This window comes from Neophocaena asiaeorientalis, unplaced genomic scaffold (assembly GCF_003031525.2).
Source record: "Neophocaena asiaeorientalis asiaeorientalis breed wild unplaced genomic scaffold, Neophocaena_asiaeorientalis_V1.1 scaffold599, whole genome shotgun sequence".
NCBI lineage: Eukaryota > Metazoa > Chordata > Mammalia > Artiodactyla > Phocoenidae > Neophocaena > Neophocaena asiaeorientalis.
Genome location: NW_020173499.1, coordinates 724,661 through 752,042, shown reverse-complemented (window position 1 = coordinate 752,042; position 27,382 = coordinate 724,661). Strand labels below are relative to the sequence as shown.

Genomic DNA, 27,382 nt, shown 5'->3' with positions numbered 1-27,382 from the left:
TTGAAACTATAATTAAAAGTCAACCACTATGGAGAATAGTATGGAGGTTCCATAAAAATCTAAAAATAGAACTACCACATAACCCAGCAATCCCACTACTGGGCATATACCCTGAGAAAACCATAATTCAAAAAGAGACATGCACCACAATGTTCATTGCAGCACTATTTACAATAGCCAGGACATGGAACCAACCTAAGTGTCCACCATTGGATGAATGGATAAAGAAGATGTGGCACATATATACAGTGGAATATTACTCAGCCATAAAAAGAAACGCAATTGAGTTATTTGTAGTGAGGTGGATGGACATAGAGTCTGTCGTACAGAGTGAAGTAAGTCAGAAAGAGAAAAATGAATACCGTATGGTAACACATATATATGGAATCTAAAAAAAAAAATGGTACTGATGAACCTAATGGCAGGGCAGGAATAACGATGTAGACATGGAGAATGGACTTAAGGACATGGGGTGGGGAGGGGGAAGCTGGGGAGAAGTGAGAGTAGCATCAACATATATACACTACCAAATGTAAAATATGTAGCTAGTGGGAAGCAGCTGCATAGCACAGGGAGATCAGCTCCATGCTTTGCGATGACCTAGAGGGGTGGGATAGGGAGGGTGGGAGGGAGGCTCAAGAGGGAGGGGATATGGGGATATACGTATGCATATGGCTGATTCACTTTGTTGTACAACAGAAACTAACACAGTATTGTGAAGCAGTTATACTCCAGTAAAGATCTATTTTAAAAAAAAAAGATTACATAACATTAAAAAAAAAAAAAAGAACTAGTAGGCTCCTGCTGCAGCTAGTCTAATTTTAGAGCCATCTTGTATTGCAATTAGAAGTTATCAATGACAGAGTTTATGCCCCTGAATTAAGCAAGTGTGTCCTGGGCATGTGGCTTTCCTCACAGTAGATCTCCTTAGTTCTTACATGTCAGCAGGTATCACTGATGCAAATGTACCTTGAGCAGTGGCACTACTGAGCCAATAATAAACTAATCACTAGTTTTATCTAACCTGCTCTTATTACCAAATGTGGAAAATCACTAAGATCCCAGAGCAATAAAGTTTCATTTTTTGTTTTGTTTTGGATTAGCCCTTGTGCTACCCAACCTAGTAGAGTATGTGTAAAAAGATCCGACATTGTTCCTGAAAACATTTTTCAGGTGTCCTCTGCTTTTCAGTCATGTTGATAATAAGTGCATTTCTGCACAGGGGAGTTTGCATAGTGTAGTGTTTTTTCCACAGAGAAACTTTTATGTGGACGTTAACTATAATGACAGGATATGCAGTGTGCACTCTGTGATACCTTTTATGGGACTTTCACTTTCTTCCCTACTAAAGTGAGTTTTACTAAATCAATTGGAATTTACTATAAGTGGATCCCACAGTATTACCTATATTTCTTCTTCTCCTCCTCCTCCTCCCCCTCCCCTTTGCCTTCCTCTCCTTCTCCTCCTTATTCTTTGGGGGGGAAAATGACATATGGATTTTATGTTCACTGATGTGACTGACATTCTTTCTTCAAATAATAGCTCTGAAGGAATGAGAATATACAAACTCTCCTATTGAAACTTGAAATTAACTAGATTAGGATAGGTATTCTTGAATATTGGTATATCTAGACTAGTGCTGTCCAATAGAACTTTCTGCAATGATGAAAATGTTTTATATCTTTTTTGTCCCTTATGGTAGCTACTAACTGCATGTGGCCACTAAACAATTGAAGAGTGGCTAGTGCCAAAGTGAGGGACGAAATTTTAAATTTTATTTAATTTTAATTTATTTACTTTTTCTTTCTTTTTTTTTTTTTGGCCACGCTGGGTCTTAGTTGCAGCACGCGGGATCTTTGTTGCTGTGTGCGGGATCTTCAGTTGCAGCATGTGGGCTCTTAGTTGCGGCATGAGGGCTCTTAGTTGCAGCATTCGGGATCTAGTTCCCTGACCAGGGATTGAACCCTGGCCCCCTGCATTGAGAGCACAGGGTCTTAACCACTGGGCCACCAGGGAAATCCCTGATTTATTTACTTTTAAATAGCCATATGTGGCTATTTGTAAGACAGCAACATCTAGACAATTTCCTGACCATCATGAAATTGTAAAGAGACTCAAGCCATCCTTTTGTCATTTTTGTCTTTTGTCTTTCAGGATGCTCACCTCAGTAGGTTACTTTGCTCTGTCTCTCAACACTCCTAATTTACATGGAGATGCCTACCTGAACTGTTTCTTCTCTGCCTTGATTGAAGTTCCAGCTTACATTACAGCCTGGCTGCTACTTCGAACCCTACCCAGGCGTTATATCATATCTGGAGTACTGTTCTTGGGAGGAGGTGTGCTTCTCTTAATTCAACTGGTGCCTGCAGGTAAGAAGTTATCCAATATTAACAGCTTACCAGAAAAGATCCACACCTTGACAGGGCTAATTATTAGTCCCTGTTCCCTACTTATGTAGCCTTTACATCATAAGTCATTCTTAAGTCAGTTATACAAGTGATAACTAACTCTGTGATTTCCCATGTTCAAAATTACTCCCTTCAAATAGTTAAGAGTTAACCTTAGAGAATCAGAAATCACCACCTGAGAAGGAAGAGTAATGCTCCCAGTCATCCCCTTCACAGAAACATTCACCTAAACCCTCAAACCTCTTTCTGAGTCATAATCCCAATTCCCAATTTCTTGGTACTTTCTTGGTATTTTCAAACCTTCTCTCTGATGTGTATATTCAAGTGTTAGAGTTGGTAGTACATGCCAGTTCCAGTATAAATTCAGTGATTTTTATGGTCTGTAATCTTTAAGTAGTTAGAGAGCACATGAAAAGATATATGCTTCTCTTTTCCCCTTATGTCTAACTTTCTCATATTGTTAAAATGTTAAGTCAACAGATTTTTGATATATAGTACTATGCATAGAAATATATATTTCTTAATAATAATAAACAGGATAAAAATGATTGGGCCTTCTCTTCGAAGATTAAACTTAACTGTATTAACATGCTAACAACTGACTATGAAACTGTTGTAATAAATAAAGGTGGACAAGGTCACAGAATGCATAAATGATCTAGAATAACAGAAGAGCGAAGCTCAAAGCAACCCTTCACGCTCCATCTTTGTCCATGTCCAATTAGTAAGGCTTTGAAGAGACTGTATAATTTGGGGAATATCTTTAGATTATAAAACATTTCTATACAAGCAAAAAGGACAATACAAGCAACTGTTAAGAAAGTATCACTTCTAAAAGCACCTCTGTTTACACTGGGTCTCTTTTCCAGATTACAACTTCTTGTCCATTGGTCTGGCCATGTTAGGAAAATTCGGGATCACCTCTGCCTTCTCCATGCTGTACGTCTTCACTGCAGAGCTCTACCCAACCCTGGTCAGGAACATGGCTGTGGGGGTCACATCCATGGCCTCCAGAGTGGGCAGCATCATTGCTCCCTACTTTGTTTACCTTGGTGAGATGCTTCTTATAAGTCTATTCTTTTTTTAAATATAAAAGTAATAGGTTTTCATTATGAAAAATGCAAACAGCATAGAAAGTACTGGAAAAAGTACAAGTTCACCTCTACTCTCTTAGTTCCCCAAATCACAGCCCTCAGAGGAACTACTGTTAACAGTTTGGTGAGTAGCCCTTCAGACATTTCATTTTGTATATATTTAAACACACAAAATGATATCATAAATATTGTTTCACAACTTTTTTTAAACTTAACATTGTATCAGAATATTTTGCCATATCCGTATATATAGCTCTTTTAGTTAGTACATAGACTTCCAATGTATGTATACACATTATTTATTTAACCAGGTTCATGGATGAACATTTAGGCCATTTCAAAGTTTTTGTTACCATACATAACACTGCAGTGAACATTCCTCTACGGCCCCCACAGCCTTTGTATATTTGGATCAATAGATTGCTGGAGCAATTTAAAAATTTCATAGATATCGCCAAATTGACCTCTAAATACTATACCAGTTTACAATCCAACTATCAATATACGAGAGTGCCTGTTTCTCCATATCCTTACCAACAATGGGGATTATCCAATTTTTTAATCATTGATAGTCTGTTATATGAAAAACGGATATCATTGTTGCTTTCATTTCCTTTTCTTCAATTATGAATGAGGTTGAGCATTTTTTCATATATTTATTGAAATTCTATTTATTTTTAAGAGATCTGACTGTTCATGTCTTTTCCCATCTTTCTAATGGTTTGTATCAAGTTTAGATATTTGATTTTGGGAGCTCTTTGTAATTGAAAAATTAGCCCTTTGTATATATATTATAAATATTTTTCCTAGTTTATTATTTCCACTTTGACTTCATGACTTTATTTGCATTGCTGGCAATTTTAGCTTTTATATGATCGAATTTATCAATCTGGAATAACACCACAGAGGGGCTTTAGTGGGATGTTCAGTGGATCTAGGATCTGGCACTCCAAGCTAAACCTCATCAAGAACTCTACTGGTGAGAGATGTAGACACAGCTCCTTATTCTTCCTAGTCATCCATTGGTTACCTACTAGTTCAAACACACACACATACACATCCCCAAAGACATATGTGAATTCTCAGAAAAGGTATACTCTAAATCCTTACAGAGAAAGAGAGACATTTTCCACACAGCTGCCCTGAACACCTGAGAAAGTACATTATTATATAGAATGGTGTCGTTTCCCCTTTGTTCTTCCCTATACTTTCAAAGCATGCTAATGTGGTCTAATGGTGGACCATTGATACATAAGAAATGGAGAAGTCTGAGAAAGAACTTTGTATTCCACAGTAGTGGCTCCTGTTGGTGACACAGAGGCCTCAGAGAAGCTTCAAGATTGATATTTTTTTGTCAAATAAAATTCTTGGGTGTGTTATTCCTCTGTAATCTCTGTATACAGAAGGGAAGCAAGATGAGGATCTATTATTCCCCTGTCTGAGTAACACCACATAAAGAAGAGGTGGAGTGGTTCTTCCAATTACATGTAAAACCGAGACATATAAATGCTGCAAAAAGAAACCACAGTGCCTGACATTTATTGATTTAAATTGGATTGAATATATTAATTAGGTTCTTTTAAGAGTCTCACAGCTCTGTGGACCAAGATTTCCACAGGAGCCTACTGGTTTGGGCAAAAGCAAAGGTCATATCAGTCATAACAGCCAGTAGGTGTCCCTGCAACATCCTGGTCAACCTCTTTCCCCTTGGTGTCCTCCCACCCCCCATCTCCAATGACCTCTACCTTAAGAGGAGAACTTTGGTAGGCAAAAATTTCTATCAAAGGAACATTTACCACACATGATTAAGTAGTAGCTTAGAGAATGCAGTTGACGTGAAAGACCTTATGATAATGCAAAATTGAGTAGGTGAATGATTATGGAAATTCGGAGGCAATGACATCTGCCAAACAGAAACTGTGGTATTTTGCACACTTTTTTTCTTCTGTAAATATTCAGGTTTAAAACTGCTCTCAAATACTGTTTGCCACCTTTACAAAATGATTCTCAAGAGCATCTGGAGAAACCCTGTATCTAATTGATGTTCTTATGTCCTGTGCCTTACAGGTGCTTACAACAGAGTTCTGCCCTACATCCTCATGGGAAGCCTGACTGTCCTGATTGGAATCATCACTCTTCTCTTCCCTGAAAGTTTTGGAATGACTCTACCAGAGACCTTAGAGCAAATGCAGAAAATGAAATGGTAAGTGGAACTTTAAAAAATGATATCAGAATTCCTCAGAATGAATAAACATGAAAGAATAAATAGGAAAATTCTGAAAAGAAAGTGTAATAAGTGGAAAGTAGCTCTATCAGATAATAAAGGATATTATTAAGCAATGGTAATTAAAACAGTATGATGGTGGTAGAAGAAAAGAAATCACTGGAATGGAATAGAGTTCAGAATTAAATGAAGAAAATATGAGAATTCAGTGTGTGATAACAAGTAGCAATTCAAAATCAGTGGGGAAAATTTAGATTATTCAGTAAAAGGTGTTAGAACATTCAACTAGCCATTTTGGCTAAATAAAAAGCTTAACTCTTACTTCAAAATACATCAGGATAGGGCTTCCCTGGTGGCGCAGTGCTTGAGAGTCCGCCTGCTGATGCAGGGGACGCAGGTTCGTGCCCTGGTCCAGGAAGATCCCACATGCCGCGGAGTGGCTGGGCCCGTGAGCCATGGCCGCTGAGCCTGCGCGTCCGGAGCCTGTGCTCCGCAGCGGGAGAGGCCACGACAGTGAGAGGCCCGCATACCACACACACACACAAAAAACACATCAGGATAAATTCCAGAAAGATTAAAAATTGAGAACTGAAAATATAAAGTGATAAATGTAGCAGAAGAAAACATAAATATTTTTATAACCTTAGAGAAGGCCTTTCTGAGCATATTATGAAAAGCAAAGAGCCATAAAGGAGAAGATTGATATATCTGATTATGTAATTTTAGAAATTGTTGGTACAGCAAAAACGAAACCATAAATTAGAACAAAGGTCAACAAACCAGGGGAAAAATATTTGCAACACACAATGTAGACATAGAGTTAATAAATTTAAGATGCAAGAAGCTCTTAGAGATCAGTGGGAAAAAGACAAACAACTCAGAAAGAAAACTGGCAAAGGTCATGAACAAACAGTTTATAGAAAAGGAAATTTCAGTGGCAAATATATACATAAAAAAGAAATACTTGTCCATATTAATTAAAGCTTAAAAAATGTCAATGTCATTTTTTGGCCTATGAGATTGTGCAAGGGTTTTCCTTCTGATATCAACCAATTCTGACACCAAATAGGTGTCCTATAATTTCATCCAATTTTGACTCTAATTACTCAGGGCTAGCATCAGACTCTACAGGTTAAAGGCTCACTCCCACAAGACAGCCTTCTCTTCAGATGCCAGCCACAAGCAATGGTTCCCCAAGGTTATCCACATTTCTGGCTATTGGGGAGGGGGAAATTTACCCTTTTACCCCTTTAAGGTCTTGTGGCTAAACTAATCATAAAATTGACACCAGTCAACAGGAGAAAAATAAACAAATTTTAATTCATTACACAGAGATCTCTCAGAAATAGGACCTAAGAAATGGCCAAAGCAGGAAGCTTTTACACGTTTTAGACAAAGAAACAATAAATTTGAGAGGAATTGACAGGACAAAGAAACTTAGGTTTGAGTGCTTAATTAGTAAGGAATTTAAGCAGAGTTTGGGCTTGTGTAGTAAATTAGTAAAGAAGTAACTAGGTTTGTTTATAGAGATTTCTTGGCCCAGCCCTGGAATTCCCTGTCTTTGGTAATAAGGGTGTCCTTCTACCTCCATATGCAGGGATTGCACCTTTCACATGAGGGATTTATTCCCTGCTTTCAGGGGCACAGAGGAGGCCAGAGTTTCCTTTTGCATCAGCTGCTTCACAAGCAACTTCAATTCAAAATAATCAATATACCATTGTGGCAAATTTTGGGGCAGCCTGCCCTGAGCTCCATCATGTCCAACTTGGCTACAAAGTCTGGTATTTCCACAACCCTCCTCTTCACATTCAGGAATTTGCTAGAATGACTCACAGAACTCAGGAAAACATTTTACTTACTATTACTGGTTTGTTCTAAACAACACAAATGAACAGCCAGGGGGAGATGTACACAGGGTGAGGTCCAGAAGGGTCCAGAGCACAGGAGTCTCCGTTCCTGTGGAGTTGGGGAGCATCGCCATCCTGGCCCATGGATGTGTTGGCCAATTCAGAAGCTCTCTGAACCCCAGTGTTTAGGGGATTTTATGGAAGTTTCATCACATAGGCATGATCAATATTGATTTGACCTCAGTCCCTCTCCCCTCCCTGGAGGCTGGAGGATGGGCTTCTAGTCAAGGCTTGGTCTTTCTAGCAACCAGCCTCCATCGTGAAGCTATCTAGGGACCCACTGAGTCACCTCATTAGAATAAGAGGCAAGACACTATTACCCTTGTCACTCAGAAAATTACAAGGGATTTAGAAGCTCTATGTCAGGAACCAGGGACAAAAATCAAACATCTTTCTATGACATCATAGATTGGAAAACATTTAAAAGACTAATGGTATGGTAGGAGAAGTTTAGATTCTAGAGTGAAACTGAATGGCCTCAAATCCCAAATCTACTGAATAAACTTGGGAAATTTGCTTACTTTTCACTAAACCTTAGTATTCCCATCTGTTATATGGAAATAGTTCATATGGCTTTTGTGATGTTATATAAGATAAAGTGCTTTTAGTGTGTAGCCATGATAAAAGTCTATATGTGAGTGGATTCTGATCCCAAACTGAACATGTATAGCGAAAGATGCCCATTTTTTATAAGTTGTTTCTTCTAATGATAAAACTACTTCAATATCAACTTTAACTTACCAAGAACTTCATGCTTACCACTCTATTCTTTCCTCAGGAAAACTATAAAATCATAGAATACTAGCTCTAGACTCATGAGGTTCTTATTAGAGTTAAAATAATTACCTGTTCATTGACTGGAGAAATGTTTTTCAGTGTCAGTTTGGCATTTTGAGGAGGGGAGTCTTAAATATTTAATTTTCTTTAGCACTTATCTTATTTTCAGGTTCAGATATGGGAAAAAAACAAAAGATTCAATGGAGAAAGAAGAAAATCCCAAAGTTCTAATAACTTCATTCTGATAAAATTCCCACCCTATTTGGTGAACTGAAAAACAGATCCTAAGACTATGAAGACACTAAAGCCTTTCCTGATGAAATGGACTGCCTATGAAGATTAACACTAAAATGGACCTTGCTATTAAGAAATGCTTGTCATATGGCAAACTCTGGACCACTCTTACAGATAAGCTCCTTATTTTAAAAAACAAACCATTTCCAGAAAGTCCTCCGTACTAATTAATTCGATGAAATGGGTTTGCAGGATTTTTACAAAACGTGTTGGTCAAGGACTGGTAAATCCATATAAAGATTAACATGCATTTCCAAATACAAATACTATCCAAATTTTTAAAGAAGTCATTGAATTAACACAACTATCAGGCTTGGGTGTGTGTGTGTGAGTGAGTAAACCAGCAAGTTCAAAATTACAGTAGTTTTTGAAGTGAACTCATACACTGCTGTATCCAAATGATTATAAGGAGTATTGCTATCCAGGAAATTTTATATACTACTTTGAGAGGAATTGATGGCAGATATTAATAGCATTTTACAAGTGAAATGCAGCAAGAGATCAAGTAGCCTGGCTTAGATGGCCTGTCAGCCTTTAAGAAGGGAACCAAGGCAGTTCCTAGCTGCAATTTCAGCAGCTATGGCTCACAGCCTATTGAATGGTCCACATTTGTGCTCTCTGTGAACACTTAACTAAGCTTTCTGTTCACTAAGACTGGCTTAAGAGACCTTTTTTTGGTAAATAGAGAATCAGGAAAACTGCAAACTAGTTAGATTGGTAGAGGTGGTTTGTGTGCCCCATAGCCAAGAGGGGTCAGCACCCAGGAAGAAGGCTGCCCAAGCCAAGAATCTGAAGAGCCTTTTAAAACAGTTCTTTCCCTTAATACATCCCTTCCTAAATCTGGTATGCAGTTGTATCCTCTTCAACCAGGGGTGCATCTGGTTCCAGGAATGAGCAAGGTAAAAGGTAAAAGCCACTAATGGGATAATGTATCAGCATAAACTCAGAAGATGAGTGTCAGCTCTGTGTCTCACCACATTTTAGGCATGCTGACATGGTAACAAAGCAAGAAGTTCGTCCTGGAGACCTGGGCAGCATGCTTTCACCAAGGGCGGCTCCTTTTGGAGCAGCACGTGACAAGCTACTGACCCTTTAACATATCAGTGCAACGGTGCACCTGTAGAATAGGCAGCCACTAGTTTTTAATATGCTGCTTGGTGGCATCATCTCCTAAAATTAATTATCCCCAAATGTAAATATTCACTATCTAAATATTTTTCAAAGGAACCTTTGATGTAACATCTTGGTAAACAATCCTTATTTCTTTAAGATCTTTATCTGGAACTTTTCTGATTAACTCAGAATTTTTCTTTATATTGCCATATTTCTAACACATATTTTATATCCTACTGACACATTGATCCCACCTTTTGATTGTTACTTTAAAATCCAGTAGAATATCTTAGAATAGTTTATGCTTTGTCATTGGGGACTCAGGTGCACAGCTTCATCCACCCAGTGCCTTTATCTTCCCCACTGATGCAGCCTGTCTGGATCACCTTTCCACCTACCCTGCCAGACAGTAGTAGCTGCCTGTCCTGCAAAGAACAGGCCCTGCTGCCTTTCAGGAAGCGCTCCTTGAACTTCCTTCCCACCAGCAGCGACTGTTCACTCCTCTGTGCTCTTCTGGTACTTGTTACCTTCACTCAGTTGGGCTCTTGTCTAGTTGTCCCCCCCGACACACAACATGTCTATAAGCCTCCAGGAGGCCAGGGACCTAACTTTGCTTATCTTTTTATCCGTTGCAGTGCTGCTTACTGTAGTGCTTTCTTGCATGTAACAGGCATTTGAGGATATTCATTTTAATTAAAATATTTTGTAACACTAGCGTGGTGAAAATGTTATGTTTGAAACATAGACACTTGAATTTTTAAACACCAAAGTATAAAATGCTCTTAAATTTTTTCTAAATATAAAAAGTAAGGATGTGGACTTCCCTGGTGGCACGGTGGTTAAGAATCCACCTGCCAGTGCAGGGGACATGGGTTCCATCCCTGGTTCAGGAAGATCTCACATGCCACAGAGCAACTAAGCCCATGCGCCACAACTACTGAGCCTGCACTCCAGAGCCTGCGAGCTACAACTACAGAGCCTGCGTGCCACAACTACTGAAGGCTGTGCACCTAGAGCCCATGCTCTGCAACAAGAGAAGCCACTGCAATGAGAAGCCCGCGCACCACAACAAAGAGTAGCCCCTGCTCGCCACAACTAGAGAAAGCCCACGCACAGCAATGAAGACCTGACGCAGTCAAAATTTTTAAAAATTAAACTAAATTTTTTAAAAAAGTAAGGATGTGATAATTGCCTTTTACTGCTGTTTGTATGGGTGTTTTATATTTTATAATAGTAAGAGATGACTTTTTAAAATCTGTTTATAAAAAGGCAACAAGTATACAAATGAATTACCTCTTTGGTAGTTCAAAGACCAAGTAGGTGAATACATGCCAAAATAGTATTCGATTAAATTCAAGATATATTCCTGATTTTTATAAACTACTTTTAAAATTAGGTCTACAAGGCAACTACCTGAACTTGCTTATGAATATCAGTCTCAGACTGACAGCCAATATTACACTGCATGTTAGAGTGTAACATGAAACACTGGAAGCATCCCATTAACAGTAGTTTTATGGATACATGTTTTAACATCTTTTCAACATTTTTGGCTAAGTTTTAGTAACTATAATCATAATATAAAATATAGATAAGAAATAAAACTATTAGAAAATAGATAAAATTATCAATATTACAAGGAACATATAATGATATTCTATTTTTAAAATCCAAGAGAATTAATTAAATCTAGTACCTAAGAGTTTCAATTTAAGTGGAGTCATATAAGAAGTGTCCCTAAATCAGCAACTTTCTATATACTAAAAATAACCAGCTAGAAAACATACTGGAAAAAACCAGGTTCCATTCCTAATAATCATAAGAACATAAAATACCTAGAAGTAATCTCTAAACAGATGTATAAAACCTAAGTGAAAAAGTTATTCCATTTAATTAAGAGTTGAGTGGAGACATGCTGTTTTTTTGTTTTGTATTTTTATTAGGTTTTTATTTTTGGCTGCGTTGGGTCTTCATAGCTGCGCACTGGCTTTCTCTAGTTAGAGACATGCCATTCTTTTTTTTTTTTGTGGTACGTGGGCCTCTCACTGTTGTGGCCTCTCCCGTTGCGGAGCACAGGCTCCGGACGCACAGGCTCAGCGGCCATGGCTCACGGGCCCAGCCGCTCCGCGGCATGTGGGATCCTCCTGGACCGGGGCACGAACCCGTGTCCCCTGCATCGGCAAGCGGACTCTCAACCACTGTGCCACCAGGGAAGTCCAAGACATGCCATTCTTGAATGTGTAGAATGAATTCTGTGAACCTGCATTCTTACCAAATTAATTCACTATTTTAGTATAATTAAAATTAATATTTCAATGATGTATTTTAGGAACTTAAAAAATAATTCTAAAGGGCATCTGAAAGAACAAATAGGCAAGATTGTCTAAGAAATTTTTGGAAAAGAAGAGTTGTAAGGTAAAATATTCCCTCAGATTTAGAAATACAAAGATAAACAGGAAGGCCAGAAACAGACCCAAATGTTTATAAAATTGTAACATATGATAAAGTGTATTACAAATTATCAAGAAAAGGATAAAATTTTCAAAACTAGTGCTGGGACAATTGATAAGCTGGGGAAAAATAGCATCTCACCATAAAACACATACCAAGGGCTTCCCTGGTGGCGCAGTGGTTGAGAATCTGCCTGCCAATGCAGGGGACATGGGTTCGAGCCCTAGGCTGGGAAGATCCCACATGCCACGGAGCAACTAGGCCCGTGAGCCACAACTACTGATCCTGCACGTCTGGAGCCTGTGCTCTGCAACAAGAGAGGCTGCGACAGTGAGAGGCCCGCAATGAAGAGAGGCCGCACAGCAATGAAGACCCAACACGGCCAAAAAAATAAATAAATAAAAATAAGTAAATTAAAAAAAAACAAAAACACATACCAAATTCTAAATGGATTAAAGATTCAAAAGTAATAGATAAATAAGCTGAAAGAAAATACAGGTGATTGTTTAATCTAAGGATGGATAGGGAATTAAAGATAAGGTAAAATAGATTTTGCTATAAACTTTAAAAAATTTCTGTACACCAAAAATCTTAAAATTAACACAAATTGGAAAAATATATTGGACACAGCGTCCTTTCTGTTTATGCATCAATTTAAAAGTACCAGCTAATACTCCAGTTAAGGCAAATAATAAGACGGTTAAGTGCATCTTTGGAGACCATTGTTCCTGGGCCTAATTCTGGGTCTGTCATTTATCAGCTGTGTAGCCTTGAGCAAGTTATACAGGCATACCTTGTTTTATTGTGCTTTGCTTTATTTGTGCTTCACTGATACTGCATTTTTTACAAATTGAGGTTTGTGGCAACCTTACATTTTCGGATGATGTTTAGCATTTTTTAGCAATAAAGTATTTTTAAATAAATTTATTTATTTTATTTTTGGCTGCATTGGGTCTTCGTTGCTGCGTGCGAGCTTTCTCTAGTTGCACAAGCGGGGGCTAGGGGCTACTCTTCGTTGCGGTGCATGGGCTTCTCATCGCAGTGGCTTCTCTTGTTGCAGAGCACGGGCTCTAGGCACGTGGACTTCAGTAGCTGTGGCTCACGGGCTCTAGACTGCAGGCTCAGTAGTTGTGGTGTAGGGGCTTAGTTGCTCCGTGGCATGTGGGATCTTCCCAGACCAAGGCTCGAACCCTTGCCCCCTGCATTAGCAGGCAGATTCTCAACCACTGCACCACCACGGAAGCCCCAGCAATAAAGTATTTTTAAATTAAGGTTTGTACATTGGTTTTCTTTTTTTTTTTTTAAGACACAATGCTATTGCACACTTAACAGAATGCAGTATAGTGTAAACATAATTTTTATATGCACTGGGAAACCAAAAAATTCCTGTGGCTCGCTTTACTGTGATATTACGGTGTTCTGGAACTGGACCCGCAATATCTCCGGGATATGCCTGAGTCTTCCTAAATCTCAGCCTCTTCATCCGTAAAAGGAGGCTAAGCAGTTCCATGGCGTGATTGTGGGGAGATAATGCATATATTTAGTCTAAGTGCCTAGCAGACTTAGATGTTTTCCTCTATCTCACATCTCACTGAACTCAAAAGTTAATCATTATAGGGCTTCCCTGGTGGCGCATACCCAAAAAAAAAAAAAAAAAAAAAAAAGTTAATCATTATAATCAACTTCCTTGCCCCCTTCCTTAATCCACCTTACTCTATCAGGCAAACTGCAAGGCTGGTTAAATACAGCCCCCCTCCTACTTCCACCGGTACCTGCACAGCTAGATGTAGCTGGGAAAAAAATATGCAAAACATGCTGACTGGTTTCATTTAAAATTAATCATCAGTCATCAAGAGGAACCTTACTGCTGACTGACAGTCATGCTCCACTGCCCTGGTCCATTCTCTATCCTTAATGACCTTTCTCTTCAGAACTCTAATATCTCCTCCCCCACGCTCACCCTCAGCTGTGCCTTTGCTTCCTATTTCATGTAAGCTCTTACCATCTTAATCCACCAACCTAACTGCATTTGTACCCATACACTCTTGTCTTTTCTCTTATTACTTGAGATAAATGGTCTCTGTTCCTAGCACAAAATTCTGTCTCTGTGTGTGTGTGTGTGTGTTTCTGCACTTGGTGCCCTCACCCCCTTCCTTACCTACTCAAGGACATTGCTCCAGCAATTAATTCTCTTGTCTGCCCCATGATCAATCTATCAATCTTTTCTCTCTCTACTGGATCTTTTTCATTCAGCATGCAGACATGCTGGTATTTCTACAATGCTGAAAAAGCTCTCCCTTGACCCCACTTCTGCCTTCAACTACTGCCCCATCTTTCCCTATCCCTTTACAGCAAAACTCCTCAAAAGAGAGCTCTATATTTGCTACTGCTAGTTTTTTTCTTCCAATTTTCTCTTGAGCCAACTACAATTAAGTTTTAGCCTCCGCCTCTTCACCAGAGCAGCGTTTATCAAGGTCCCCGATGGCTTGCATGTTTTTAACTGAATGGTCAATTCGTGGGCTTCCCTGGTGGCGCAGTGGTTGAGAGTCCACCTGCCGATGCAGGGGACACGGGTTCGTGCCCCGGTCCGGAAAGATCCCACATGCCACGGAGCAGCTGGGCCCATAAACCATGGCCGCTGAGCCTGCGCGTCCGGAGCCTGTGCTCCGCAACGGGAGAGGCCACAGCGGTGAGAGACCCGCGTACCCCCAAAAACAAAAAACAAAAAAACAATGGAGAAAGGACAGTCTCTTCAAAAAATGTTTTTTTTTAAACTGGATATTCACATGCAAAAGAATGAAATTGGACCCATACCTTATACCATATACAAAAATTAACTCAAAACAGACCTAAGCGTAAGACCTAAAACTATAAAACTCTGAGAAGAAAAGCTTCCGGACATTGAATTTGGCAATAATTTCTTGGCTATGACACCAAAGCACTGGTGACAAAAGCGAAAACAGACAAATAAGACTACATCAAACTTAAAAACTTTTGAGTGTCAAAGGAAACACCAAAACAAAAAGCAACCTATGGAATGAGAGGAAATATTTGCAAATCATATTATCTGATAAAGGGTTAATATCCAGAATACAAAAAGAACTTTTACAACAAAAACCAAATAACCTGATTTTAAAAGGGGCAAAGGAATTGAATAGACAATTCTCCAAAGAAGATGTAAAAATGGCCAGCATGCATATGTGAGGCTCATCATCACTAATCATTAAAGAAATGCAAATCAAAACCACAATGAGATACCACCTCATGCCCATTAGGATGGCTGCTATCAAAAGAACAGAAAACACATATTGGTAAGGATGTGGAGAAATTGGAATCCTTGTGCACCTTTCGTGAAAATGTAAGATTGTACAGCCATTATGGAAAACAGTACAGAGGTTCCTCAAAAAATTAAAAAATAGAATTATCATATGATCCATCAATCCTACTTCTGGGTATACATCCAAAATAATTCAAAGCAGGATTTCAAAGAGCTATTTGCACACCCACGTTCATTACAGCATTATTCACAATAGCAAAGAGCTGGAATTACCCCAAATGTCCATCTACAGATGAGTGGACAAATAAAGTGTGGTTTATACATACAATGGAATGTTGTGAAGCCTTAAAAAAGGAGGAACCTCAAGGACATTATGCTAAGTGAAATAAGCCAGTCACAAAAGGACAAATTTTGTACGATTCCACTAATAGGAAGTATCTAAAACAGTCAAAATCATAGAAACAGAAATTAGAAAGATGGTTACCAAGGGTGAGGGGAGAGGGGAAAAGGGAGGAGGAGGAGTTAGTGCTTAGTGCATTTTGGTTTTGCAAGATGAAAAAGTTCTAGAGATCTGTACACAACAATGTAAATATATTTAATACTATGGGACTGTACATTTAAAAACTGGTAAGATGGGGACTTCCCTGGAGGCGTAGTGGTTAAGACTCTGAGCTCCCGATGCAGGGGGCCTGGGTTCCATACCTGGTCAGGGAACTAGATCCCACATGCATGCTGCAACTAAGAATTCGTATGCCACAACTAAGGAACAGGCAAGCTGCAACTAAGGAGCCTGTGAGCTGCAACTAAGGAGCCTGCCTGCCACAACTAAGACCCAGTGCAACCAAATAAATTTTTTAAAAATTGGTAAGATGGTAAAATTTATTTTTTTTATCACAATTTTAAAAGCTGTATGGAAATAGTTAAATAAATAACGGTGTGTTTTTATGAAAGAATATTATTCAGCCTTTAAAAACAGAGTTTAAGAATTATTTTTAATAACACGATACAATACCTGTGATATAATGCAAGTATTTTTAAAAGTATACAATAGTATTGACCAAATAATGAATGCATGCATGAATAAACTGTTTAAAAGGCATGAAAAAAAAAAACTAGAAGGAAATCTCTCAAGGTATTAATAGTAGATATGTTTGGATGGGGGATTATAAATGACTTCTATTTTAGTTTCTTTTCTGTAGTTTTCCATACTTTATAATTGTTTCACAAATAACATAGTTTTATAATCATATAGAAGTTAAAATATTAAAAATTTTTATTTTTTATTTTAATTTTATTGAGTGTCAACTCAATAAAAGTTTTTCTTTTTAAACTTCTATGTGATTATCAAGTGCAAAGTCCTGGGAAGCAAAGATGAAGAACATGAAGAATGTAAAATTGGAGCTCTCCATGGGCTCAGTCTGGCCAGATTATAAACTCCTTCCTTTGTGGCCTCAGCAACTAGCTCAGTGCCCCGACCTGGAGCTGAGCTCTGTGGAGGTGATAGCCAGGTCAAAGTCATTTTCTCCCATCTGGACCTGGGCATTTTTATCTCTCCTCTCACTCTGCTTGAACAGCAGTTACCTCTACGCTTATTTAGACCAAGTCAAACTTGCTCTGCTGAGGTGAATTACCTTACCACGAAGTTATATTTAACAGACTGCTGAATGGGTCATAAAAAAATTATGAGGATTTGAACTATCATCAGCCGGTGCCTCTGCATTGGCACAGAAACATCTGAAACCTGATTTTGAGAACCTGGAAACCATCTCTCTCCAACACGGCAAATTTAATCCCTTTTGTCAAATACTTGCATTCTGACTCCCCTCTGTGCTCCCTGTCCCTGCATAGCCCACTGTCTCACCCTCCCACTGTTTACTTCCCTGCTACTGTGTCCTCTGAAACCTCCACTCCATTGTGAACAGACAGCTTTCCTCCATCAAGAATATCCCTGGGGCTTCCCTGGTGGCGCAGTGGTTGAGAATCTGCCTGCTAATGCAGGGGACACGGGTTCGAGCCCTGGGCTGGGAAGATCCCACATGCCGCGGAGTAACTAGGCCCGTGAGCCACAACTACTGAGCCTGCTCATCTGGAGCCTGCGCTTCGCAACGAGAGGCCACGATAGTGAGAGGCCTGCGTACCGCGATGAAGAGTGGCCCCTGCTTGCCGCACCTAGAGAAAGCCCTCGCACAGAAACGAAGACCCAACACAGCCATAAATAAATAAATAAGTAAATAAATAAATAAGTGCCAAAAAAAAAAAAAAAAGAATATCCCTGGTTGCTCTCTCCATGCCCTCGCTTTGACAGAGATCCAGCTTCCCCCCCGCCGAGCACTCCACTTCCTCATGGTCCTGTCTCTCAAAGGGAGGCTCTTTCTTTTCCACTTCCTATGAACTTCAAAGCCAGGTAAGGTCTCAGGATTTTCTTTGTTCCCCACCGTTAACTTCTTCACTTTCACATAGATAAAATGTCTCCTCTGAGGTTTATGCTGTGCCCTTCTGGTTGCTGTTACCAGCAATCTGCCAGTTGTTTATCCACATTCTGTGAGTTCTCTGGAATCTGACCTGAGGTATTGATGACTTTTGTGCTCAGGGTGATGAGTAATCTTATACCACATCCTCATAGTACTTGACCTTTACCAGTTCTATAATCCCTCCCTGTCAAGGACACACCCTGGGCCCCGTCATCAGTCACAACAACTCCACTTCATTCCAGAACCTTTTATTTTCCTCACAACCCTTTATCTCTGACCTTGACATCCTTTCCTTTCCCTTCCAGTTTATACCTCACAATCCCCTCGATTCACTCACACCACTACCCTAGTCCTTTTGTTTACCAATCTTGCAAAATCTAAGCCCAAGATAAGTCAAACCATTTTACTTTTCACTCTCAATCTGCTCCTGAATTAAGATAGAAGGGAAGGAGGATCATTGATGGATTGGAGGAACATGTGGGTTGGGAGAGTGACAAGTGGGGTGAAAGTCCAGCTGTGATTGAAAAGGTAAATTTGTAGAGACAACAATTCACATGGTTGTGTGATCTTCTCTAGTGTTGCAGGACAGGAGTGAAATGCACAGACGGTTGGATTTTAGGATTTGCAGTACAGGTGAGCAGAATGACAAGACAATGGAGGAAATGAGATTGAAGCAAAGGACTGTAATATCTAGATTGAAGATGAAAGGGAATAAAAACATGACTTTTTTTTTTTTTTTTTGGCTGCGTTAGGTCTTCGTTGCTGTGTGCAGGCTTTCTCTTCTCTCTCTGTGGAGAGCAGGGGCTACTCTTCGTTGCAGTGCACGGGCTTCTCATTGTGGTGGCTTCTCTGGTTGCAGAGCACGGGCTCTAGGCGTGTGCACTTCAGTAGTTGCAGCACGCGGGCTCAGTAGTTGTGGTGCACGGGCTTAGTTGCTCTGCGGCATGTGGGATCTTCCCAGACCAGGGATTGAACCCGTGTCCCCTTCACTGGTAGGTGGATTCTTAACCACTGTGCCACCAGGGAAGTCCCCAAAACATGACAACTTCTGTTGATTCTAGTATGCCATGTCCATCAACCTTCTTTCCCTTTTTTTGGTGTATGAGAACCTGGCACAGTGTTAAGATTCAGAGTGTTCAAAAGAAGAAACTGGCAGATCAGCCTACCTAACGTGGTAGGATCAGGACCATCTTTCTTGGACCATTCACCGCTAACAAAGACGTGACCATGGTGATATGAAACCTAAGGAGACTGAATGTAGTCAGTTGGTAAGGGCCGAGGGCTAGATTTCATTTTTCAGAATAATGAGACTAATAATTAATAGTGTAGACCACTATTGAGGCAGACCAACCAGAGTTTTAATTTGGCCCTGCCACATACTTACTATAATCACTGGGTAAATTACTTCCTTCGGTTTCCTTATCTGTAAAGTGAGGACAATAAGAATATCTTATACAGCTGTTGTGAGGACTAAATGAGGTCTTGGGCTATTGCTAGTGTTATTATTGTAATAATACAATGGCAGAGAGGGTGATACTTTCCCAGGAATTTTTTTTTTTTTTTTTTTTTTTTGCGGTACGCAGGCCTCTCACTGTGGTGGCCTCTCCCGTTGCAGAGCACAGGCTCCGGACGCGCAGGCTCAGAGGCCATGGCTCACGGGCCCAGCCGCTCTGCAGCACGTGGGATCTTCCCGGACCGGGGCACGAACCCGCGTCCCCCGCATCTGCAGGCGGACTCCCAACCACTGCGCCACCAGGGAAGCCCAGGAATTTCTAATTTCTAACCTGGCATCTAGCTCAGAAGATTAAGATCTTCAATAACTTATATTATCCAAATTTAACTCAGTCAAAACCTTCTGATATTCTCCTATGGCATCTTACTCCAGTATGACTGTATCCCATAAGGAGACCTATGTGTTCCTATGCATCTTCTCTCTTGGTTGATCTCATCCAGACCTGTGGTTACGAATACCATCTACATGTGGATAACTCTCTAACTTATATCTCATTCTGACCTCTGCTATGATCTTCAGACTCATATGTCCAACTGTCTCCAAAATTATATTTAAATTTAGGTTTAAAATATTAATATATTTAAATATCAGTTTATTTTTATATTTAAAATAAAACTCATTTGCACAGGCAACAACAACAAAAGAATAGATAAAACTGAACTACATCAGAACTAAAAACTTCTGTACATAAAAGGATCCAATCAACAGAGTAAAAAAAGGCAACCTATGGAATGGGAGAAAATATTTGGAAACCATATATATTTATATTTTTTAATATCTTTATTGGAGTATAATTGCTTTACATTCTTGTGTTAGTTGCTGCTGTATAACGAAGTATATCAGCTATACATATACATATATCCCCATATCCCCTCCTTCCTGTGTCTCCCTCTCACCCTCCCTATCCCACCCCTCTAGGTGGTCACAAACCACCTAGCTGATCTCCCTGTGCTATGCAGCTGCTTCCCACTAGCTATCTATTTTACATTTGGTATTGTATATATGTCAATGCCACTCTCTCACTTCGTCTTAGCTTACCCTGAGTTCTCAAGTCCATTCTCTACGTCTGCGTCTTTATTCCTGTCCTGCCCCTAGGTTCATCAGAACCTTTTTTTTTTCCTTAGATTCCATATGTGTTAGCATATGGTATTTGTTTTTCTCTTTCTGACTTACTTCACTCTGTATGACAGACTCTAGGTCCATCCAACTCACTACAAAAACTCAATTTCATTTCTTTTTATGGCTGAGTAATATTCCATTGTATTCATGTGCCACATCTTCTTTATCCATTCATCTGTCGACGGACACTTAAGTTGCTTCCATGTCCTGCCTATCGTAAATAGTGTTGCAATGAACATTGTGGTCCATGACTCTTTTTGTTTTTTTAATTATTTATTTTTATTTTTGGCTGCCTTGGGTCTTCATTGCTGCGCGTGGACCTCTCTCTAGTTGCGGCGAGTGGGGGCTACTCTTCGCCGTGGTTCCCGGGCTTCTCATTGGGTGGCTTCTTTTGTTGCAGGGCACGGGCTCCAGGCGTATGGGCCTCAGCAGTTGCGGCACTCAGGCTCAGTAGTTGTGGCTCACGGGCTCTAGAGTGTAGGCTCAGTAGTTGTGGCGCATGGGCCTAGTTCTTCCGCGGCATGTGGGATCCTCCTGGACCAGGGCTTGAACCCGTGTCCCCTGCACTGGCAGGCGGACTCCCAACCACTGCGCCACCAGGGAAGTCCCTCTTTTTGAATTATGGTTTTCTTGGGGTATATGCCCAGTAGTGGGATTGCTGGGTCATGTGGTAGTTCTATTTTTAGTTTTTTAAGGAACCTCCATACTGTTCTCCATAGTGGCTGTAACAACTTACATTCCTACCAACAGTGCAACAGGGTTCCCTTTTCTCCACACCCTCTCCAGCATTTATTGTTTGTAAATTTTTTGATAATGGCCAGTCTGACCAGTGTGAGGTGATACCTCATTGTAGTTTTGATTTGCATTTCTCTAATGGTTAGTGATGTTGAGCATCTGTTCATGTGTTTGTTGGCAATCTGTATATCTTCTCTGGAGAAATGTCTATTTAGGTCTTCTGCCCATTTTTGGATTGGTTTGTTTGGTTTTTTTGATATTGAGCTGCACGAGCTGTTTGTATATTTTGGAGATTAACCCTTGGTCAGTAGCTTCATTTGCAAATATTTTCTCCCATTCTGAGGGTTGTCTTTTTTATCTTGTTTAAGGGAAACCATATATCTTATAAGGGGTTAATATCCAGAACATAAAAAGAACTCCTACAACACAACAACAAAAAAATGAAAAACCCAATTAAAATGGGCCAAGGACTTGAATAGACATTTCTTCAAAGAAAATATACAAATGACTGATAAGCACATGAAAGGGTGCTCAACAGCACTAATCATCAGAGAAATACAAATCAAAATCGCAATGAGATATCACCTCACACCTTATTAGGATAGCTACTATAAAAAAGAGAAAATAACAAGTGTCAGGGAGGACGTGGAAAAATTGGGACCTTTGTGCACTGTTGGTGGAAATGTAAAATGGTGCAGTCCCTATGGAAAACAGCATGGCAGTTCCCAAAAAAATTAAAAATAGAATTACCATATAATCCAGAAATTCCATTTCTGGGTATATACTCAAAGACTTGCAAGCATGGACTTGAAGAGATATTTATACACCTATGTTCACATTATTCACAATAGCCAAAAGATGGAAGCAACCCAAGTGTCCATTGACAGATGAATGGAAAAACAAACTGTGGAATACTACTCATACATACAGTGGAATATGATTCAGCCTTAAAAAGGAAGAAAATTAGGGCTTCCCTGGTGGCGCAGTGGTTGAGAGTCCGCCTGCTGATGCAGGGGACACGGGTTCGTGCCCCGGTCCGGGAAGATCCCACATGCCGCAGAGCGGCTAGGCCCGTGAGCCATGGCCTCTGAGCCTGCGCGTCCAGAGCCTGTGCTCCACAACGGGAGAGGCCATGACAGTGAGAGGCCCGCGTACCACTAAAAAAAAAGGAAGAAAATTCTTTCACATGCCACAGCACAGATGAACCTTGAGGACATTATGCTGACTGAAATAAGCAGTCACAAAAGGACAAATACTGTATGATTCCATTTATATGAGGTACGTAGAACAGTCAAATTCATAGAGACAGAAAGTACAAGGGTGGTTGCTAGGGGCTGGGGGGAGTGAGGAGTGCGCAGTTATTGTTTAATGAACACAGAGTTTCAATTTTGCAAGATGAAAAGAGTTCTAGAAATGGATAATGGTGATAGTTGTAAAACAATGTGAACATACTTAATGCCACTGAACCATACACTTAAAAAGAGGATGATAAATTTTATGTGTATTTTACCATGATAAAAAATGTTTTAATTAAAATAAAGCAAAACTCTTAATTTCCTAAACCCCCTATCCCACCCAATTTCCTCATTCCAAAAACTGGCACCAAATTGCTTAAGCCAAAAATCCAGGAGTCATCCTTAATTTCTTCTCTCATGCCCATATCCAATAATAAGTCATGTTACCTTTTGCTTGCAAAATGTATTCTGAATTCATCCATGTATCTCTTCCACAGATACCACTCTACTTCAGGCCATCCAAGGCTCTTGCCTGGGATGCTGCAATAGCTTCCTAACCAGTTGACCTGTTTTCATGCTTGTCCTCTACAGTCAATTATCTATATAGAGGCAGAGCACTCTTTTAATGATAGAAATCACACCTTATCCTTTCTCTGCTTAAAAATGCTCTGATGGGGGCTTCCCTGGTGGTGCAGTGGTTGAGAGTCCGCCTGCCGATGCGGGGGACGCGGGTTCGTGCCCCGGTCTGGGAAGATCCCACGTGCCGCGGAGTGGCTGGGCCCGTGAGCCATGGCCGCTGAGCCTGCGCATCCGGAGCCTGTGCTCTGCAATGGGAGAGGCCACAACAGTGAGAGGCCCGCATAACGCAAAAAAAAAAAAAAAAAATGCTCTGATGGTTTCTCATTGCACCAAGTATGAAATTCAGACTCCTTGCCACTGTCTACAAGGCACTAGATGATCTGGCCACTTGCCAACATCTCTGACCTTATGTCCCACCACTACTCACTTTGATCACTATGTTCCAGTCACGCTGGTCTTCTCTCTGTTGCTCCAACACCCCAAGCGCATGCCCTCACTTCACAGCCTTTGCACTTGCTGCTCCTCTGCTTGGAACACTGTCTTCCCAATTCCTCACATGATAGTTTCCTTCTCACCCTTGTGTCTCAGCTCAGATATCACCTTCTCAGAAAAATATTCACTCACCAGTCTAAAGTAGCCACCCACTGACTGTCACTCTTTACACCATCATGCTCTTTTATCTCTACTTGTCACTTAACCACTATTTGAAATTCTTATTTATCTTCACAAGTTTATTGTCAGTAGCACCATCCCACAACTAAAATGTGAACTCCGTGAGAACAGAAATCTTGTTTCTTTTCTCAATTCCCAGAAAAGGGTTGGGCACATAACAACCTTTTCAAATATTTGCTGAATGAACGAAGAAGTAAATAACATTAATGAACCCATTTTCCTTCTGTGTCACATACATACATAAAAGCCTTTGGGGAAAACTTGTATTTCTAACATTTGCTGTCTCCAATGTCTTTTCCATCTATTCTAGAATGTGATAACCAGCCTTTAAAATAGAAGCAGCCTATTTCACATCTCACTTTATGTAGGTATACCTGAAGGGAACAAGTTTACATTCCTACCCCCACTCAAGTTTGTGGCAGTGAGTAATTATTTATATGGGATTTTAAAACTCGCATGTGTCTCTTGAAGCCAAATTGTGGGTTTTCACATTGGAAATTATACTCATTCAAAGGAAAAGTCTGGACATCTAAGTCCTTAAAAAATTGTTCAAAGTATTTGATTATATAATTTTCTAGTCTGCAGAATATTTCAAGGCCCATTCTCTTCATGATTAGTTACCTATCTGTCCAGACCAAAATAGACTAGCATTAAAACGTAGAATCATAATAACAGTACAAATGTGATTTCTCTGGCCCTTCTGTTTGTGCAACTCCAATCTCCTTCAAAGTCAAACCTCCAACCACAGTTGGGCTCATGAACAAAGACTTTTATCTTTTTTTTTTCTGAGATGTATCTGTAGTGGACCCCTGGAGAAGAGCACAAAAGTGCTGCATACCCACTGACACCTGAAGTCTCGCTATGCCAAGCTCAGATGCAGCTGCTCTATTGTAACCAAAATGCTGATATGCATAGGTAATGACATGCCACCTGGGGTGTTGTCTGATGAGGTGGACAGATTCCTGCTCCTTCACTCTTGGGTCACACTCGGATGTTATGAGGCCAACGCAAACAATGTCTCATAGAGATCTTGGCAAAAATAGCTATTTCAGATTTTACTCGAGGTCCCTTTTCTATAAAATCCATACACGACCTGTGGGGTCAACAGCAGAGGCTGGACAGACCCTCTGAATCCTCCTCCATTCTGATGCAGAAGCTCTAATACTGGACTAAGCCTGGACCCTCTACTCTTTTTTTCTCAAAGGAGTTCTTTATTTGGAGGCTTCCTCTTCCTCAGGCAAGTAAGTACTGACTACTTCATCCCACACAACCTACAGACACGTCCAAAGGTGCTTCTTTAGAGTCAGTAATCAAAATAAAACTATTAATTATGGCTAATACTTATTTCACACTTAATGTGTCCTAGGCACTGAGCTAAGCACTATCATCTGGGAATTTGAGGCTTGGAAAGCTTTAAAAACTGGCCAAGGGACTTCCCTGGTGGTCCAGTGGTAAAGAATATGCCTTACAATGCAGGGGACGCGGGTTCAATCCCTGGTCAGGGAACTAAGATCCCACATGCCGTGGGGCCACTAAGCCCACGTACCATAACTACTGAGCTCACGCGCCCCAACGAGAGAGCCCACATGCTGCAAATTACAGAGTCCACACACTCTGGAGCCCGCGTGCCACAACGAGAGAGAGAAAACCCACAAGCCACAACTAGAGAGAAGCCTGTGCGCTGCAAGGAAGAGCACGCGCACCGCAACAAAAGATCCCGCATGCCTCAATGAAGATCCCGCGTGCCGCAACTAAGACCCAACACAGCCAAAAAATAAATTAAATAAATAAATAAATAAAAACTTGCCAAGCTAGGACTTGAAGGAGTCAGCAATTGAATACTGATCTTTATACAGAGGTTATGCTACACTATGCTGTCTCTTGTCAGGGAAATAAATTAAAAATTCTTTTGAATAGAAGGTAAAACAAATCAAGGAGTTATAGATGTTTATTCTTCTGTATTTTAATTCAACATATTGTTCAATAATCTGTGCATTAGTTATATATTGAAGCATAACAAAGTACCCCAAAATTTAGCAGCTTAAGACAATGAACATTTATCTCTCACAATTGATAAAGTTCAGGAATCTGGGAGCTACCTTAGCTGGGTGGTTCTGGTTCACGGTTTCTCATGAGTTTGCAGTCAAGCTATTGGCTAGGTCTTCAGTCATCTAAAGACTCAACTAATGCTGAAGTTGTCGCTTACAAGCTCACTCACATCAGGTCAGAGCACCTCAGTTCCTCATTGGCTGTTGGCAGAAGTCTTCATTCTTTGCCATCACCTGGGACACTCAAAGGGCTGCTTACAACATGGCAGGCAGATTGCTTCTCCCAAAGAAAGAGATAGAGAGAGAGAGAGAGGGAGGGAAAACATCTAAGAGGGAAGTCACTTTGTAATGTAATCACTGAAGTGAAGAAACATCACTTGTGCTATATGTTGTTGGTCACACAGACCAATCCTGGTATGAAGTGGGAGGAGCCTACACAAGGATATGAATACTGTCAACCAAAAAAAAAAAATGCAGGAGGCTGTAAGTAAGAAAAGAGTTTACTTGGGGTCTTAAGAATTGCAATTTGGGGGACTTCCCTGGTGGTCCAGTGGTTAAGACTTCACCTTCCAATGCAGGGGGTGCAGGTTCAACCCCTGGTTGGGGAGCTAAGATCCCACATCCAAAAAACCGAAACAGAAAACAGAAGCAATACTGTAAGAAATTCAAAAAAGACTTTTTAAAAATGGTCCACATAAAAAAATATATTTAAAAAATAAAAATAAAATTTTAAAAAAAGAATTGCAATTCGGGAGACACAGATTAGGGTAACCCTGAAGGAGTGTTCCGTGGAAGAGAAAGAGTCAGGGGCTTATACAGACAAAAAGTCACGAAGGTTGTTAAAAGCTGCCTGGCAAGAATTATAATTGACTCTGATGCACGTCAGAAAATAATTGTCCTTAAGGAATCATGAGTTGTTTTAGGGTAGGAGTCTGATAAGTAGATAGACTATCACAAGTTAATTTAGGGTAAGGGTCCCAGTAATTAGCTTGAGTTTCTGGTAGGTGTTCTGGATGACTGCATCAGGTCAAAACGTCAGATTCCATCCAGACTGAGATGTCCATAAATCATACTTCTTTAATGGCCTCTGCCTCCATTTTATAAAGCTCTCTTAGCAATACTGACTCCATTTTGATTTTTGTTACATAATACCAGGATTCAAGGATCATAGGGTGCTGGCTTGGAGACCAACTACCACATCTGCTAACATTTTAATTCCTTTAATCTAGGGTTCTAACCCTGAATCTGCTATCTACCATATAAATCAGTTTTATTTTCTCTTATTTATAAAATAGGAACATCCCAATTCAGAATTTTGAGGGTTAAAGGGCCTCAGGTAACTGATTCTCTCAGATTCTGAGTTCAACCTCTCTTTTAAAAGATACAATTCAGGGCTTTCCTGGTGGCGCAGTGGTTAAGAATCCACCTGCCAATGCAGGGGACATGGGTTCGATCCCTGGTCCGG

At 40.2% G+C, this 27,382-nt stretch overlaps 1 protein-coding gene across 4 annotated transcripts in view; it reads left to right on the top strand.

Annotated features, from left to right (window-relative positions):
- The window catches only part of LOC112401377 (solute carrier family 22 member 4), a 46,442-nt gene extending 35,911 nt beyond the window's left edge, over nt 1–10,531 (top strand). For all 4 annotated transcript variants that reach the window (XM_024747605.1, XM_024747604.1, XM_024747603.1 and 1 more), the window contains 4 exons: nt 2,155–2,369; nt 3,278–3,460; nt 5,570–5,705; nt 8,580–10,531. In XM_024747605.1, the coding sequence (XP_024603373.1) occupies nt 2,155–2,369; nt 3,278–3,460; nt 5,570–5,705; nt 8,580–8,655 (610 nt within the window). In that variant the 3' untranslated portion in view covers nt 8,656–10,531. The remainder of the gene's footprint in view (nt 1–2,154; nt 2,370–3,277; nt 3,461–5,569; nt 5,706–8,579) is intronic.
- Nucleotides 10,532–27,382: the final 16,851 nt, after the last annotated feature.